The sequence below is a fragment of the Charadrius vociferus genome, unplaced genomic scaffold, assembly GCF_000708025.1.
Source record: "Charadrius vociferus isolate BGI_N301 unplaced genomic scaffold, ASM70802v2 scaffold163, whole genome shotgun sequence".
NCBI classification, from domain to species: Eukaryota; Metazoa; Chordata; class Aves; order Charadriiformes; family Charadriidae; genus Charadrius; species Charadrius vociferus.
In genome coordinates this window covers 1,750,781-1,768,955 of record NW_009648332.1, presented here as the reverse complement: position 1 = coordinate 1,768,955, position 18,175 = coordinate 1,750,781, and the positions used below count along the sequence as shown (strand labels likewise).

The 18,175-nt window shown below is 45.7% G+C and overlaps 3 protein-coding genes across 3 annotated transcripts in view; 1 reads left to right on the top strand and 2 right to left on the bottom strand.

The window, feature by feature from the left end:
* TTC22 (tetratricopeptide repeat domain 22) overlaps positions 1-151 on the bottom strand; it is a 3,455-nt gene extending 3,304 nt beyond the window's left edge. Inside the window, exon 1 of the mRNA XM_009884813.1 lies at positions 14-151. Within this exon, the coding sequence (XP_009883115.1) occupies positions 14-151 (138 nt within the window). The remainder of the gene's footprint in view (positions 1-13) is intronic.
* An 852-nt stretch (positions 152-1,003) lies between these two features.
* Positions 1,004-5,674, top strand: LOC104286234 (chromosome unknown open reading frame, human C1orf177). The gene is made up of 10 exons (XM_009884812.1): positions 1,004-1,069; positions 1,422-1,517; positions 1,623-1,739; positions 1,933-2,070; positions 2,165-2,212; positions 2,572-2,736; positions 2,884-3,012; positions 3,722-3,754; positions 4,337-4,467; positions 5,572-5,674. Exons 1-10 carry the CDS (start codon positions 1,004-1,006, stop codon positions 5,672-5,674), a joined length of 1,026 nt encoding a protein of 341 aa, XP_009883114.1.
* Positions 5,675-9,350: 3,676 nt separating this feature from the next.
* DHCR24 (24-dehydrocholesterol reductase) lies at positions 9,351-17,024 on the bottom strand. The gene is made up of 8 exons (XM_009884594.1): positions 16,872-17,024; positions 16,327-16,432; positions 15,931-16,049; positions 15,577-15,840; positions 14,292-14,435; positions 13,169-13,366; positions 12,212-12,390; positions 9,351-9,878 (listed from the first exon to the last, which is right to left on the bottom strand). The coding sequence occupies exons 1-8, from the start codon at positions 16,989-16,991 to the stop codon at positions 9,725-9,727; spliced, it is 1,284 nt and encodes a 427-aa protein (XP_009882896.1). The 5' UTR covers positions 16,992-17,024; the 3' UTR covers positions 9,351-9,724.
* Between the last annotated feature and the right edge of the window lie 1,151 nt (positions 17,025-18,175).

The window sequence follows — 18,175 nt, the reverse complement described above, 5'->3', positions numbered from 1 at the left end:
CCAGTTCTCCTACCTCTATAGTGAGCGTTAGAAGACTTGATGACTTGTTGGAGCAGCTGGGCAGCAAAATCCTGTTTTCTGCACCAAACAGCAGCCCAGCGCCAGGGAAACGGCTTCCCCAGGCCTGGCTTGCTCTCATCCAAAACGCCATGGACATTAAGGGGCTGATGAGCCCCCCGGCGGAGATCACAGGCATGGATCTCCATGCTCAGGCCCACCAGCGCTCACAAATGGGAAGTCTAGAGCACAAGTCTCATGAGGAGCGGCTGAGGGAACTGGCGTTGTTCAGCCTGGAGAAAAGGAGGCTGAGGGGAGACCTTATCGCTGTCTACGACTACCTGAAAGGAGGGTGTAGCGAGGTGGGGGTCCATCTCTTCTCCCAAGTAACAAGCGATAGGACAAGAGGAAACAGCCTCAAGTTGCGCCGGGGAGGTTTATATTGGATATTAGGAAAAATTTTTTCACAGAAGTGGTTGTCAAGCACTGGAAGAGGCTGCCCAGGGAAGTGGTTGAGTCACCGTCCCTGGAGGTATTTAAAAGATGGGCAGACGTGGTGCTGAGGGACATGATTTAGTGGCAGCCTGGTAGTGCTGGGTTAATGGCTGGACTTCATAATCTTAAAGATCTCTTCCAACCATAACGTTTCTACAATTCTAAATATGATGCTGCAGGGGACACAAGCACCAAACCCAGCAGTTTATTGCCCAAAGTGGGATTGGCAGGTTGAGTAGTTGCTTTAAGAATATATTTTTTAGTAGCTTAGAGATAACATGTCCCTGTTAAAGCCTGGTGGGTGGTTGGATCAAGCCCTGCATATGTTGCTTTAGCCCCACTGGGAGCCTCCATTGCAACCAGGATCACTGCCTTGACCCTGCTGTCCGCCAGCCCTGTCTGCTCCCAGGAAGGGATGTTCCCTGGGGAACCAGGATGCTGGGTGCCATGGTGACAGCTGCCACGGCAAGGACCACCATCCCTGCAGCCTTCAGGGACCGGAGCTACCAGCATGGGGCTGCAGGTGCTCCCCAGGGCCATGGGCAGCTGGTTGAGGACACCAGCCAGGCTTGCCTGGGTGCGTGGGGAGAGCTTGACTTACCAGTGAAGCTCTCCTCACTTCCCAAATTGTCTGTGCCTGCTGGGAAACAGCTTCTTGCATGGGGACTTCTTGCATATCACAGCTGGGAGCACCCCAGGGTAGAAATGAGGGTCATGGGCTGCTCTCACCAGAGCTCTCTGATGCCTTCCTGGTGCTCAGCAGACACAGAGCACAGAGGAGTGGGATGTGGAGCAGCAGATCCCCATGTCCAGATCCCCTAATCACACCTCTACACCCGGCTGCAGAGCCACAGCTGCCCGAGCACGGGCTCAGCCTCGTGCTCCAGTCCCGGCGCTGCTGACAGCAGTGCTCTGGCTCTGCATTGCAGGGAAAACCATCAGCCTCTGGCTGGGCCAGAGCAGAGAAGGGCTGTCAGCTGCCCCATTTCCAGTCCAAGGAGATAATGAAGAGGAACAAACTCCAGGTAAGAGCTGGTTTTCATCCGCCCTCCATGTACATTTGCCATGAGTGAGCGGTGCAGGCAGTGCTGCCCGTCCCCATCCTCACCATCCCCACTCTCCTCCCACAGCAGGAACGGCTGGGCCCAGGAACGTACAACATCAGGGACTTTCTGCAGGAGACACGGCCCTCCAGCGTCCGGGGGATCTGCGACACGAGGGAGCAGCGCTTCAGAGATGGCCGGAGGGTATGTTGCACCCCGACACGGGAGATGCTAGGGAACGGTGCCCGCCGGCTGTGGGACTTGGCTTCGGGCTGACACCTTCAGAGAATGAGCCCTTTGCAAGGATTAGGACCTACCATGGGTGCCGTCTCCTCCTGCTGGGCTGGGGACTGTCTCCCTTACCGAGACTGCCCACGGCCACCCATCTCTCCCGCAGGACTGCTTCCCCGGCCCCGGCACGTACGACCCCCAGGGGAACCCCTACACCCACTTTGAGGAGAGGAACAAGCACTCCGCCAGCACGCGAGGGCTGATGGACAGCAGGACGGCGAAGTGTGCCCTGCCGCCAGCCCTGGCAAGTCCTGCCCCTTGCCCTGGGGACATGCTCATGGGGTGGCCCTGTCCCCCCGCTGAACGCAGCCCCCGACGGCTTTCCCCCATGTCTGCAGGGCAGCGGCCTGGGACCCGGCACCTACAACCTGCGTCTCGGGGGACAGGTCGATGCCCACCGGTGGTGGCCATCATGCCTTGGAGGTGCGTTGCCCCAGGGCCCCGCACCCAGATGGGGTTTCTCAGCGAGCTGTGGCATTGCCGACACTTTGCTATAAGGATGGAGAGCTGCCTTATGCCAGCGTCCATCCCGCTTAGATTCTGCTCTTTGACTTCCCTCGGATTCTGGAAAAACAGACCCACGCAGCAGCGTTTGGGGAGCGGGTGGGCTGCAGACACCGTGCAGGAGAGCAGGATGGTGCCCATGAGCTGCATCAGGGCTGAGCTCTCATGGCACAGGACAGATGGGGTGGCCTGAGAGACCACCAGCAGCTGAGCCTCTCACACCGCTCCCTTGTCCCGGCAGAGGAGAGGCACCGAGCTGAGCACTGACACTGTCAAAGGTTTCCTGGACAAGCTGACGTCGAGGGAGAACAAGAAGAAAGGCTGCTTCAGCACCCTGCCGAGGAACCCAGGCTGCCCCACGGAGAGGATCTTCTGGGCCACGCTCAGCCAGTGCCCGAGGGAGGCGGTCAGTGGACATCGGCACCAGCTGGTGTCACCAGGGTACCTGGGGTGGGGATGCGTGAGGCCCTGGGGGAATGGGTGGATGGCTCTCCAACGTTGTGCAGCTCTTTTTACGAGCAAATGGAAGCATAACAGGTGTCCTTCTGCGCAGTGGGCAGTGGGGCCGGGCTCCTACAACCCAAAGCCCGTTGGGAGATCAGCGTGCTCCAGCCAACCCCCGTTCTGGTCATCTGCCAAGAGATTCGACACAAAGTCCTACCGCCTCTTTACTGGGAACGAGGTGAGTGAACGGACGTGGCAGTGAGGGAGGGACACAGGAACGGTCAGGCTCTGAGCTTCCTCCATGACCATACCTAACCCATTACTAGCACCCCTGGGAGAGGATAACACTTCTTCTTCTGAGCCAAAGGGTGGGCTCTCCTCACCAGCTCTGGCCAGAGGTGTGTCCTCTGAACGGAGCAGCACCCCAGCAAAAGTCCCACATCGGGTGTCTGCCTGTGACAGAAGGGCAGCCTTACCTCAGGAGGTGCTTTTCTCTCCCCATTGATGATCAAGAAAATCTGGGCAACTCGGCCACATACGCGTCCTTCAGAGAGGAGATGAATCCCTCTCTGGTGCTGCTGTTCTTGCCCAAAACTGCTTGCTAAAGGACAAACGGTGAATAAAGGCCCACAGCCCAGCGTCAGCAGCACGCTGAGCGCCCACCGCTGAGCGCCCACCGCCCGTAGGCAGGTGAGCTGGGCTGGTGCAGAGCAGAGGGGCAGCTCAGCAGCGACCACGTTCTCTCTGCCTGCATCCTCAGGCCTTTGCCCTTTGCAAGGGAGGCTCAGACAACCCTTCCCATTAGTTCTGCTCGTCCTCAGCTGCAAGCAAGCGGATGCTCCTCATGGATGAGGTCAGCTGGGTCTGAGTCCTTTTAGGCATGAGGAGCCCCCCGCATCCTCCCAGAAAGTCGTATTTCGCTGCTTGAAAGCCATTTTTTCCTCTAGCAGCATCAGCAGCACGCTGCAGAGCCAGTGCAGGTAGGAGCCCTTGCCTTAGTACCCGTTCCTGGAGTTGTATTCATCTTGGCAGCTTCCCCACAGAGAACTAGAACAAAGCCTAAAGGGCTCAAAGCAGACAGGGAAAGCTTTAGTCGGAAATAGTCCACCTTGGTGAGAGCTGGGGAGCAGGCGTCCACGTGGCTCCTCTCCTTTATCCAGCTGAGTGGGGAACAGGCAACTTGAAAGAGGTCAAGGATGAAGACCTCTTCATAATTGCTGGGGAACTCGACAGATTACATTTCAGTGGGGAGGTTGTGACACGGCAGCCCTTCACTGCAGCTACCAGTGGTGACCGTGCTCGAGCCCGCAGAACTGACTGACTTCTTTACGGATCTCTGAGGAGAACTGCTCGTGAAGGCGACTGGCAGGGCTAACACCGATTAGTGTGTCTTCTCCTCCCTCCCCTGCAATATAGGCCCCGTTTGGTTAAGATATGGCACATATTGTTGTGTTTTGCTCAGCTGAAGCCCTGGCCCCGTGAAGGCACTACCTGTTTTTTCCCCACTCGCATCCCCCACACTGCCTCTGGCTGGGGAAGCACATGAGACCTTCTCCTTCCAGAACCCTGTAGGTGTTGGTCGCTATGATATCACCGAGCATGAAAAATACCCTCGGAAGATGAGATACCAGTCCCTGTACCGGTGTGATGCACAGCGGTACCTGAGCAACTTGAAGCGGGATGCCTACTTGCTGTAAGTCTGAGAGACGAAGGGGGCTGCAGATGGTTTCACACTGGCTTACAGGAAAACCATCTTGAGCAGCTCTGGGGAGGTTGCATGCATGTTGCTGGAACTACAACTGATGTGAGATGGGATGATCGTGTAGTTAAAGCACTGCATCGGGACTGGGAAACACTCGCCAGCCCCCCCACAGGTCCCCTCTGGACAGGGAGGTTGGTATTGCTGCACCTCTCCTCTCCCAGGAAAGTGAGGAGACCTTGGTGCTTCCCCACTGCGTAGGGGTAGTGGGAGGGTTAAAGAACTACTGGCTCCTAAGGCACTTTGCAGATGCCAAGGCAGTTGTTGTACCTTGTGAAATGCAGTTTGCCTGGGGCGGAGGTGTAGGCAGATAGTTTCCATCGAGTTAGAGAAGGCAGCCTGGGAAGGAACTGGGAGAGGGATGGATAATCAGGCTGTCTGGACTCATTCCCAGTGCCGGCACTGGACTGCTCAAGGGCCCCAAACAAAATCACCTTCTCAGGCTGTGCCTTGGTTTACCCATCTGAGGAAGGAAGATAACAAGGCTCACTTTCACCGCAAAGGGCTTTGAAATCGCTAGCGTGAAAACCCTGTGAAGCAGTTAGGAACTATACTAATGAGAGACCTCGGGACAGCCCTCCGCTCTCACCTTTGCTTGTGGCCAAGATTAGCAAACTGCTGCGGTGGCACTACGGGCTGACAGCTCTGCAAAGCTCTTTCTTCATCTCCAGAGAGTAGTTAGAAATCGGTCTTGGCTGAATATAACTCAGCAGCTTTCAGCGAGGCAGCCAGAAGTCAGCTACCCTATGATGGAGAAAGCATAGTGATATCTAGCTTTCAATATTGCCCAGCTTTGTTCATTTTGCACTTCCAGTAGGAATAAAAAAGAAGTCTGAACAGTAGAGCAGGACTTGGAATTCAAACGCATCTCTCTGATCAAATAGCTCTAGCTCCAAAAATCACTTTTCAAGCTACAGCTGTGCTTTCTAGGGAATACCCAGGCTTTTAAGAGCTCTGTTCATCTCCATGCTTGTTAAGACTAATGAGATTAATCCAGCGAATAATTTGAGCCCACTGAATCGCATTCTCTTTCCACAGCGAGCGGCTCAAGCCTGTTGCTAAAAACAACCGGAGTGATTTGATTTCTGCTCCGCATTGGTCAGATACCTCTGAAGAAATCACTGCTGTTTTCCACACGTAAGATGGTGCTGGGAAGCCCAAATCAGCGAGTAAATAGCAGATGCACCAGCAGATGAGACGGGGTAGATGAAAATAGTGTGCTGGCACGTGAGTCAAGAGATAGGAAACAACTAAAGTCTTGTTCTGTGGTAATAAAACACTCTTAGACAATCAGAAGCCTCAATTTTCTGTTGAGCAATTCATTATTTCCACCTTGGCCTTTATAAAAACGACACACTTGAGAAGAGGATGCCAGATACAGCGTGTCCTCCGAAGGAAGCTTTGCGGGCACACACAGCTCATTCAGTATTAAACACTTCCTTTCAAACAACGCTGCTTAAAGAAGTCACACATACCTGTTATGAGCACCGTGAAGACCACAGCTGAAGAGCCGCAGGTCCACCAGTGCCACTCAATGGAGAGCTGCATCTGAGAAAGCAGTACTGTAGCAAAGTAATTAGCGAGGCATTCGTTAAGTGCCTATGTACTTGTCGCGTGCTGCCTTTTAAGTAGCTGTGTGCAAGGCTCTCCACTGCAAGCTGTAACATACAGCTTCACTGGAATTAACAATGCTAATGTTTATAAGCAGCTGGAGGGAATTAGGGGGAATTTAGTGTCATCGTTCCAAATTTTGTCAGGTATTAAAACCTTGAGGCAACGGAGGAAGAGAGGAGAAGAGAGAGGAGAAGAGAGAGGAGAAGAGAGAGGAGAAGAGAGAGGAGAAGAGAGAGGAGAAGAGAGAGGAGAAGAGAGAGGAGAAGAGAGAGGAGAAGAGAGAGGAGAAGAGAGAGGAGAAGATCGTGTCAGTGGTAACAAAGCACGGCCAAACAAATGTACTGAAAGTACACTGGTTCACTTAGAGTAAACCTTTGTGAAGTCTTGCACTAGTGTTTAGACCAGACTGGAATAATTAAATCTAGGTGTAATTACATGCTAGTTGTGGCTGATTAAGTATGCTAATTAATCTGCAATTATCCTTTGGTGGGGGAGATAATTGAACACAGGTAAAACTGCAGTGATTGAAGAAAATCCTGATTATTGTTCTGGAGAGGCAAGGAAAGGAGGAAGGTCTCTGAAGGGAAATGCCTGAGCAGTGATGTGGGCGAGTGTAGGCTACACAAATGCCGCTGGGGTAAAGAAAGAGGATTGTGAAACGCAGCATATGTCAGGGCCAACACACAATGTGATTAAGGGAACGCAGGGGTTTGGCACCTGAACTGTGGTTTCAGTGGGGCTGAGGCATTTGGCAGCCTGGATTTCAGGAGAAAGCCCGGGAGCTTCTCTCTGGGCAGAGAGCATTGGAAGAGGATGCCCCAGCTGTGCCCGAGGGAGGGCAGGAGTACCTCCGACCGAGCCTACAGAGCTGCTGTGAAGGCATCAAGGAAACAGAAGATGTGGATGCGAAACTCCTCAGGCTGAAGAGGGCACTGAATCTTCATCCTTGCTTCTGTTGGCTCATCATTCAAACCAGCAGTTAGTTCTATTAGCGTGAAGTGAGAAGAATGAAGTAGCTATCCATGTCCACGGCTGCAGCACCTAAATCTAAAATGGGGTTTTGTCCCCCTTGGACAAAACCTCAGAGGGAAAGAATGAGGCAAGGGGAGGGAAAAAATCAGGATAATGAGCATCATGAGGCTATGTGGAGTTAGTGGGGCATAATTGAAGGGTTAAGGCTCAGCTATAAGGTGTTTGTTTTGTAAGGGTGTGTCCTGGGGCAGAGATAAGGGTAGACTCACAGACTTCAAAGACATGCCTTCAAAGCTGTTTGCAGCACCAGGCTCCTCACCTCCCAACAGCCTCAAAATCCCTCTGGTCTCTTACCCAGACATCAGCTTCTCTCAGAATTCGCTGACCATTTGTAACAATACAAGAAGCACAAGAAATGATAAACAGAACTGTTGAAAAGTAAGTAATCGTTCATTAAAAGACACCACTTTGAACAGTACGCTGGCTAGATCTTTATTTTAAACAGCCGGTACAATGAAAAATTAAGAGCAACAGCAATTATGCATGTGCGTGTGTGTGACTGATACAGTTACAGTACCCAATCACGTCATACAAAGTTTGCCAATAAATTAAGGAGTGAAAAAACAAATACAGTGCATACCTAAAGATCATCAGTACATAAGTGAGAGAAACACAGTCTAAGTAAAAGTATTTGCATATCCTCTAGCTGTTTTAACATCGCCCTTTAAAAGCTAACCAAATCCATTGCTGCTCTGTGCAGATTATTTTACAAGCACTGGGCTAAATCGTAGCACTGCCCCAGGGACAAGGAAACGGCTCTTGCGCCGCCTTCCTTGGAGGGGCAGGAGGGCAGGTTACACCCCGAGAATCAGTGTTTGCCTTCCTGCATACCCTGAAGCCCGGAACGGTGTGGCAGACACTGCTGGATCACTGACACAGCTCCACCTCCCGCCCGGCTCCGTGGCCTGGGCAGCACTGCGGGTGCTCTGCGCTGGCTGTGTCTCCCCTTGGCAGGCTGCTCCTGCCACCAGTCCCCCGCGTGGGCTTTTAAGGGGTACCTTATTCGCACACAATTTGCCCAGCACGTATCACTGAGTAACAGCCCAAGCTTATTCTTGTTACTGCTTTATCATTGGTTTCATCTGGACCTTAAACATCCATCTAGCAATAAATAAAATCATTGGTTTAGCACTCATATAAAAATTACAACGCCTCCCACTGGTAACTGTTTAATAAGTTCTTCATGTTAGCCCCTGCGCAAGCCTCAAGAAAATGACTTTCTTTTCCCTCAAGCTCAGTAAGGCTTCAAGTAACAATTTTAAGTACTGCTTGGACAAGACGGGCCTGGTTTGGAACCGCGTTTCTGGCTACAGGGTCAAAACATTGCCACGCTTCTACACTCGACTGTATGAAGTGTGTGACTGTGCTGTTTTCACCAGCGTGCAGCAGAAGGGGAAACTGAACATTTACTGTTGATTTCCTCTCCGGGTGACTGAAACAGTCCTTTTACAAAGCCTATCAATCTAATCCAGCTAAAATGAAAAGCAAAAAATGTCACTCGACTCAGAACCAAAGCCTGTGTGTATCAAGACTCACAACAAGAGTTCTCCTTATCCACAGCCACTTGTTTTAACAAACCTTGTGTAAATAAAGCCTTGACTTCCTTTTCCTACCAGCCAGGACAGAATGGTCTGAAATAACCCACATCTTCTTCCAACTGAGTATTTATAAGGCACTAAAATTAAGCATCAACTGAACCCCCCCCCCCAAAAAAAAAAAATCCAAATAAACTGACCTACAATGAGTAAAAACTGAAATTAAAACTTGGCTATATGAAATAGCAGCCATTTTTTCAGTAGTCTACAAAGCCAAAACATCGGTATTTTGGGGCAAAACCCAATGCACTCTTAACCAATTGAGAAGTACCTAAAACCTATATCCAGTTACACTTTAGAATCAAAATCAGTACAAATTAGGCACAAGTAAAAAGCATTTTCTTCACACCTCAGCGCTCAGTTTTGAAACCGAAGCCACCGTTAGGGAGTTTAACTGCCCGGCTGAGATTATAGTCCGGTATAACCCAAAGCAGTACGGTACCACACAACATCCTGCAGCACTGTGCAGCCAGAAGATTACGGTACCATTGCTAAGCTGTTCTACAGGTTACCGACTGGAGGCAAACATTTCAAACGTCGTGATTAATGTGACAATGCGTTCGGCTTTGGCACCTATTTCTGAGCCCTCCTTACCATTTTCAAAAGTAATGTTAAATATAGCTATGGTATACAACTGGTGTTAACTCCAGTATCTTCATCCTTTCCAATTATTTATCTTATGCTTGGAAATAGGTGAATACACCTATACCACGACATTAGATACAAAGGCTAGCACTTAAAAACAATCACTTTGAGTTTGGAAAATTGGTTTTAAAACATATGAAGAAATACTAAACATAAATTTATAAAGCAGGAATTCATACCTTTAAACATCAACAAGAATGAGCTTATTTGGAGAGCAATAAAGCTTTTTTTTTTTTTTAAAGGATATACTGACTAGCTATAGGTAAATTCATCTTTCCCTGATTGCTTGATTAGATCATTCAGGCTCAGTGCCTCGCAGCTTTGCAGATTTTGTCATACACTTCTGGAAAGGCATCCTTGCAATTCATTTGCTCCCTCAGCTTGTGGTACAACGAACCATCAAACATATCCCAGAACTCCTCACGGGTCATATAGCAATCTGCATACAGCATCTGGAAACTGGAGGAAAAAAAAAGAAAAAAAAGAAAGAAAAAAAAAGAAACTGAGATACAGTACTAATTGTGCCACAAGATTTGAAATAGAATATAAAAAAAAAAAAAATCAGGGCAAGGTACGAATAGCAAATATTCAACAAAAAAGCCCCCATCAAAAACGCTTTTTAAAAACCAGCAAATACAGTTGCTCACGTGGATTACACTGGGACACTTGGCCAATTATATTTCATGGATTTAACATTACCATGATCTCTTTTCCAAGAGGAAATAACATGTAATGGTGAAAACAACAGAATACTGTTACAGTCATTTTGGTGAAGGGGAAGATGGGAAAAGAAAGCAACTAAAATAACTGTTGCTTTTACAATTTGGTTGAGAACACTTCTTTAGTCATCAATATCCCGATACTTTCATTAGTTTTGCTACTACAAAGTGAAAAGCACTAAAAGATGTGTATAAAACAGTGGTTCATGTTTAGACATCCTAACCACATGCAGCCAAATCTTTTGAAAACCTGTATTCTAACAACTCGTGTTCACAGAAACACAAGTCTAGAGAGAACTTCAATAGTTCCTCCAAATCAAGAGTCTGGCCCCTTGCACCAAAAACCACACATGGCCTAACCATTCCCTGACAAATACTTTTCTAACTGCTTTTGAAAGCTTGTTTTCCTTTTTCTTCCATTCAAAACCTTTTAATTTCAGCTTCAGAAAAAAGAAAAGTACTTTTTCTGCATGCTTTCTTATGATCCATGGAGGTACAGTCATGGTGTCTCATATTAGCCTGCGTTACAAAATGCGTTCAAGGCAGATGTAGCACAATATCGTTTGACTTTTTAAGGTTTCTTTGAACCGGACATTGAGAATATAACTGGGAAGGCAAAAGCCCGCTAAATCAGACAAGGCCGAGATGATAAATTTATAGTGTAATTGAAGCACAGTGCAACAAAGGTCCTTTTAAAAAAATAAATGCAAATATTATTTAGGTGTGGACTCTTCCTTACTTCTATGCTGTGCTGTCTAAAATGCAGCCAGCATCAGAGCACAGCGGTAAAACTGTTACATAAAAGCTCTATTGTTGTGTGTGGTTACGAAACTGTAAGATGAAGCATTTATCTATTGTTCGTTTCTCAGTGACAGGTAGAGAAGAGACAAAACTTCGTTAGTAAAGAGCTTTAAATTAAAAGCTTAATTTCAAGTTAATTAAAAAAAGCTTAAAATTAACTTTTGGTTGCTTTGTTCTCTGGCAGATCACTTATTGCAGCTAAGTCATTTATACTCTCCAAATCATCTCAAAGCAGACTCACCATTGTTACTCAGCCACATGGGATATAATCACTGTTAGACTGAGAAGTAGGTCAAAATAGAAATGTGGATAAATTATACTGATGGTGTAAAAATACTGTGAAGTTGTTTTTTTTTATTCCTGAGAAACAAGCCTGTAACAACTTCTCCACTGACACTACTACAGGAAATTAGGCTGGCATGAGTCTGTGACAGATGGTGGGCACGCATCTCACGCCTACTGCGGTCCTATGTAATAAGAATCGGGGCAGGGAAAAGGAAGCTATGGAAGTACAAGTTGGGAGGGAGGAAAGACTCCCACCCCCGCACAGGGACTGCAGGGGAGAGTCAAGGCTGGCCTCCCTGCGCAAGGGCACGCCAGCCCAAGGACGGGGCAAAGCTGCAGTGTGACGCTGCAAAGACCGCAGGGAGCACAACAGTCCCAAGGGCAGGCAGAGAAGCTGTCCAAACTTTTAACAGCCTGTGGGATTCCTGGAGGGACTGCAGCCAAGTGCAGCCAAAACAGCATTTGCTCTGCCCTTGCTGTGAACCGGCCTGAAACAAGCCCAGGTCAGTATGCAAGCTCAGTGGCTGCCTTCCTGCGGGCTGGGCTAGCCAGCCTGGCTGAGAGCGGTCACCGACCCACGCTAACGCTGCTTCTGGACAGCAACTGGTTTATGCACAGTCAGTACAGAGCTGCTGAGGTCCTTCTGCACCTGGGTGTACGGATGTATTTTGTTGCAGCAGAGACTCTACTCCCAGAGCAGCCAGGCGCTGAACGGATGCACGGGTGACCTGAAGCTACCCAGCTCCCAAATACACTGCAAGAACTTCAGCCCGTATGCTCGTTTGTTTGGTTTTGCAATCAAATAATGAAAGTAAAATAATATTTTAAAATCGTAACATCAAAATTAGTAATTAGTATTAGTTTTCAATTATTGTGGTTGTTAAATTATTGCAATATTAAAGTGCTGTAGGATTATATAACTGCGATCAAACCACATGGGTGTAAATTATATGACATTATTACTATTCTAAGGAGTGGGATCCTTACCCATGCACACTTCTTACAAACTTTTCCATTTGCCTCATTGAAGCCCTGGCTTCAAATTGTTTCCTTTTGGGCTCTCCATAAGCTCCTATATCCACGTAGAGTTCTGCTTCATCCCCTTTTGGGTGGACCATACCGGGATTATTGGGCAGTATGAAAGGACATAACCAAAGAGGGTATACCTGCAGAGGTAAGAAAACACTTTATCACTTATTTTTAACAACACAATCCTTTAAGCTATCTCATAGTAAAGCTGACAAAATGAAGAGTTAAGAGGACTTCTTCCCAATTTGGGATTGAAACTGGCACACCCCTTCCCTTCCAATTCTCTTGCTGTGGTTCTTAGCTGCACTCTCTAATGACCGTAACACAAATAGATTGAGATGCTTAGAGTATGTGCTCTGTCCTCCTAGAATTACATCTCCTCCCCCTTAAATATTTGAAATGAAAAAAAAAATAAAAATAAATCCCCGATCCCAAAGCAACAACTGAATACACAGTAATACTGAGTAAAAAGAGAATGAGAGAATGAAGAGTTTTCTTTTCCAGGTCAGTTCAAAACTGAAATCGCCAAGTTTGTACTTCTTATACTAACTAAAATAAATTCAGAAATAAAAGCAACAAAGGGAAATAAATTCCCACGGTTTGGGTTCAGTGAGACTGCCAGTGATTTCTGATGAAAGAAAAATCAGTTCAAGTTTTACTGAGTGATGAAATCTTTCAGAAATGTTTGCCTTCTACTAAAATTTGAATCTCATGTTTTTGTTCTTTTTTCAGAAAGCTGCGCTGATTTCTTCTTCTGCCTTCTTCTGCTGATATAGCCTCGCGAAGCACTGTACCCCCCAGGATATGATAATGACCTTTTTACACAAGTAGACTATTGTGCCTTGAGACCAACAGTCACAGTTCTTATTACACGCAGTCCAAGATTCATCGCATTTTAAAACTAGATGTTCTTACGTTAAGGTCAGCATGGAAGGTTTGGATAGACTTCTCAAGGCTCTTCATTGGGACCAACATATCCTGTACAACATGGTGTTGCTCGTACAGTTTTCGAATAGCTTCTCCTTGGGTGAGTTTTAACAAAGAGATTTTTGGAGGAACCATCCAGCCAAACAGGTAACGGAAAATGGGGTTATTGCCAAAAGGAATTATATCCTTTAAAGAGGAAAGAAAAAAGTTTGACTTAAGAATGTGTAAGTGAACCAAAAGACAATACTTCAGAATCCTCGGAGCAATATTGAGTCAGATTTTCAATACATTTAACTGCTGATACTTTTGCTAAACTACTATAATACCAACATGAACAAGAGAGGCCTGAACTGAACTTGGCTACACAGCCCTGCCCTAAGCCTCCTCTAGTTACAACGACTGATTTTCAGTCATATGAATCACAACATACTCAGCCTCAAATACTTTCAGAGAATGAAGTTCAGAGAACAGTAGGCTATTATCTTAAAACTGCTAAGGAAGGAGGGCATAAGAAGCTAAACTTAAAGAACTCTTGTAAGAATAAACACATACAAGATCAGGTCTTAAAAGAATTTTAAAGCTGTAAAATTTTAAGTACTTCCTGCACAGCCAACTCCTGTTTAAATTCCCCAGGAGCTGAAGGGATCCGGTATTTCAGAATGCCAAATAAAGTTTTGCATAAATGCACATCACAACAAATGCATTTACGAAATTCAAAATAATGACCTTACTATATAATTAGTATTCTGAGTTTAGGCAGGGCAAATGTTCAGCCATAATTTCACATTCGTGTTTTTTCCACTGTCTGCCTTTGGAAATCACTTGGTAGCTAGAAAAACTTAACACTGAAATACATACTTAAGGTCTAAATTCAGAAAAGCACTAAAACAGAAATTAGGAGGTTACGATATAATGACTAATATATAACGAAGTGCCTTTGGATTTGTTTTGCCCAAATGCAGGACTTTTAAATTTGCCATAAACTTCACTGTTTTTTTCTGCCATGAAAGACAAAAGTGTTGCCAAGAGGAAGAAGGTATGTTGTACCTACACCAGGAAAGAGCAGACTACCCTCCTGCAGATGCTATTTTAATTTTGGAAATGGTCTTACTTGGAGCTCCCAGAAGATACTGCGTGTATGTCTATGGTAATAATGTCTTGAGGGAATGTATTCTACTCCAGTCCTGTCAGCTTTCAAATACTTCTCCACATGCTTAAAGAACCAAGGCTTGTAGTAGTTGCCAATTCTGTTTATCTACAAGAAAACACGCATTCATTAGCAAACACCAAAACAGATAACAGTTACACCTTACTAGACATCACTAAGTATGTTCCCAAATTCCCTTACTATGAAGAATCAACGTTATACCCTCGGTGACAGTTTGAATGAGGCTGCCACAAGAGATCTAGGGAGCCTTCATTTCTCCACATGCATGGCTCCTTCTTACGTTTCTTGCCATTAAGATTTAATTTAAATAAGGCTTCCCTGTTACAAGCTAATTAAGAGACCATGAATGTGACAGAACTGGATTCCTAAAATACCGATCTCTCAACCCATCATTAATCCAAATTCTCATTATGGCAGAGAAGAAACGTCCAAGTTGAAGGATGCAGTGAACAGTTAGCGTGCCCCCCCCGCAAATGTCCCTGATGTGTTTTACTGATACTAACTGTATTAAATGCTTGCTAGGAAAAGAGGTACTCTGAATAATTGCCAGAGTTAGAGGCTGAGAGAGTTGGGGTTGTTTAACCTGGAGAAGAGAAGGCTCCAGGGAGACCTGTTGCGACAGGACAAGGGGTAATGGCTTTAACCTAAAAGAGATTAGATTTAGACTCGATATAAGGAAGACATTTTTTACAATGAGGGTGGTGAAACACTGACACGGGTTGCCCAGAGAGATGGTAGATGCCCCATCCCTGGAAACGTTCAAGGTAAGGTTGGATGGGTTGGACAGGGCTCTGAGCAACCTGGTCTTGTTGAAGATGTCCCTGCTTATTGCAGGGGGTTGGACTAGATGACCTTTAAAGGTTCCTTCCAACATAAACTATCTATGATTCTGTGAATAACTGCAGTTTAAAACAGAACTGTTCTGCATATGAGAAAAGATACTTTTCTTCCTCCTTAGGTACTGCAAAGAAAAGGCTGTAGACTAAATTATTTGCTACAATAATGAAATCAGTGGGTCGCTTCTTATCAATTGAAGAGATTTAGAGTACAGACTCTGCTGTAGTAATAAAGAGCTGTAATTTAAAATATTCTGACAGACAGGCATAACTTTTAATTAAGAGACTGTTCCAATCTTATAACAATTCTGGTTTATACTGGCATGTAGTACAGCTTCAGTTAAACTTTGGGGGTATCTTTTTTTCTTTACGAATAACTTCCCTTTAGTTACCTTGCTTTGCTCAGCTTCATCAGTCAAGACTCCTGTCATGATGACTGCTTCTTCCAAAGAATACACAAGTCCTTCCACAAAACTATTCTCCTTTTTCTTAGATTCTTCAGTAAACTTTTCACAAATCTTCTGCAGTCCTCTCACAGGCTCGTAATGTATTTTGACATATTTCTTGGCAGGAATCATTTTTATTTCTGCTGCAACCAGGAAACCCAGAGTACCACAAGACCAAGGCACTGCATAAAATAGGTCTGAGTTTTCAGTCTGCAAAAAGTATGTCATACTAAATCATATATCCATACCGGTAACTGTCAACGACATTGTAAATGATAGCAAAATAACATTTTGTCTTACTGGTGAACATCTCACAAGGCTTCCATCGGCAAGAACAAGTTCATAGGCCACACAGGTATGTTGAAAAAGTCCATAGATATGGGATGAAGACTCAATGCCAGTTCCCATGATCAGGCCACCTTATCAATAGAGCACAAACCAAATCAAATTAAACACATTCCAAAATGAAGGTGGTTTATGAGAACAAAACACCATTTTTAAGCTCTGGGCACAGCTTTTAAGACTACTAAGAAAAAAAAAAAAAAGGAAGTTCTTATAACAGAAATGCCACAACAGAACATAAGGTTCAACAGAATATTTCAGAAACCTTTAAAACAATGCAACATGTTACTGCGTAAAAAGCTAATGAAAATGCAATAAAATCACTGAGTCTTTTGTCATCACAATGACCCTTACCTACTGTAAGATCATCAAGCTCTGGTACCACAGGAATAGTCCATCCCATGGGATTCAGGTGTGCAGTCAACTGGCCCATGGTGACCAAAGGTTCCACACGAACAACCTAAAAAGAGAAAAAAAAAACAATTCCCCCCACCAAACGTCAATTAAGCGTTCGGCATTAACGATGAAAAAACACTGCTAACTGGATTGTACTTCCATCTGTTACCAGAATTCAGAGACTTACTTTCCTAAGAGCACTACTAAAAATAGTTGAAACTGTTTAGTGATTCCTCCTCTGCCCCAACATCTTGTTGCTCAGTCCCCCAAACCATAAATCAATCTGGTCTTTTAGACTTCAGTGCATAAAAGCTAAACAATTCCATATGCCGTTTTTTTGATAGAATGATCCGAGCACACATTGCAAAACCTGAAATTTGGTGGGTCTACTGCTACAAAAATCCTTTGTTCTTTATGGAATCTTAATCTCCTCCTCAGCTACAAGTACAGGAAAAAAAGTCATAAACTTCATTATTACGAAAGCTTTGTGATTAATTTATTACCTGTCTTTCACTGTCCACTTCCAGAACATCCATTAAGTTGATCATGATGTTCTTATGAATCTTCTTATACTTTCCAACACGAAGTGACACAGTCAACCAGCCAGGCCGGCCAGTGCACATGTATCTTTTGCTGCCTTCATTTTTCCATTCCCGAACCTGCAAGAGGTAACAAGTGAACTGACGCTGTAAGGCATACACATGCAGCCAATAATGAATACCAGAAACATTCTTCCCTCACTGTGAAAAACCAGAAAGACTGTTGCTGTTCAATACTGTTACTCCTCTACATGCATGTTACCTGCAAGTAACAAAGCCTGGGTGTCTCTATGTTGAGCAGCGATGCTTTGAAGTCTCTCTGCAGACCTCTCAACTTCTAAATAAAATACTATCAGAGCGGTCTAGTTGTGTAGAGGAAGCATTTCTAGTACCCCATAGTTTTTGGGTTTTTTGGAGACGGGATTTAGAGAACAAGCAAGAACCTAACAGAGTTTTAAAAATCCACAGGAAAACCTATACTCCAAGGGAGGTATTACCACTCTCATAAATAATCTTAGTTCTGTGAAGGTTAATGAAGCGATGCCTCCTCCTAAACACATAAAAAAAGGTCTGAGCTTGCAAGTGACAGGCAAAGAGAGAAAAGTTGAGAAGAAAAATGTGTGAGCCATGCACATGATCCACGAATTTTGCAAAGCCACAGTGGTTAGCATTTGGAGAACAAACATCAATTACAGCATTTTTCTCAAAGCTCAACTGCTACTACAGCTGGTGATAAAAAACCCAAACTCTCAAAGAATAACTCCAGGCACATTAATATCCATCTGTATCTGCCATGAACGTGAGAGACAAGGAAGAGAACAGAAGTAGACGTGACAGAATTATCATAAATATTAAGAGAGCACAGAAACATTACAGAAACATGCATTCCTGGGTGGAAGAAAAGTTTCAGCTCTCCTTCAATCATCTCTTGGAACTAGCTATGCCGAGAAGCTGGATGTAAGTGGTATTAAAACACGGTATCAAGCCAACCATTCCAAGATTCACATTTTCATGTTAGACACGCGGTCGTGCCTAAGCCCAGTGAGCGCACCGAGCGATCCACAGCACATCTCCAAGGATGTTACGGTGACAGCAGCCGGACAGCCACATCTGGCCTTGCCAGCAGTTGACGCCGCAACTTTGAGAAGAGTTTCAGACGGGGTGGGGGGGGACGACACCAAACCAAAAAACAAACCACAAACAAAAACCCACAAGGGCAGAAACATCCGCTGGCATTTATTCGTTTCCTTTTTCCCGCTCCGGCTGCC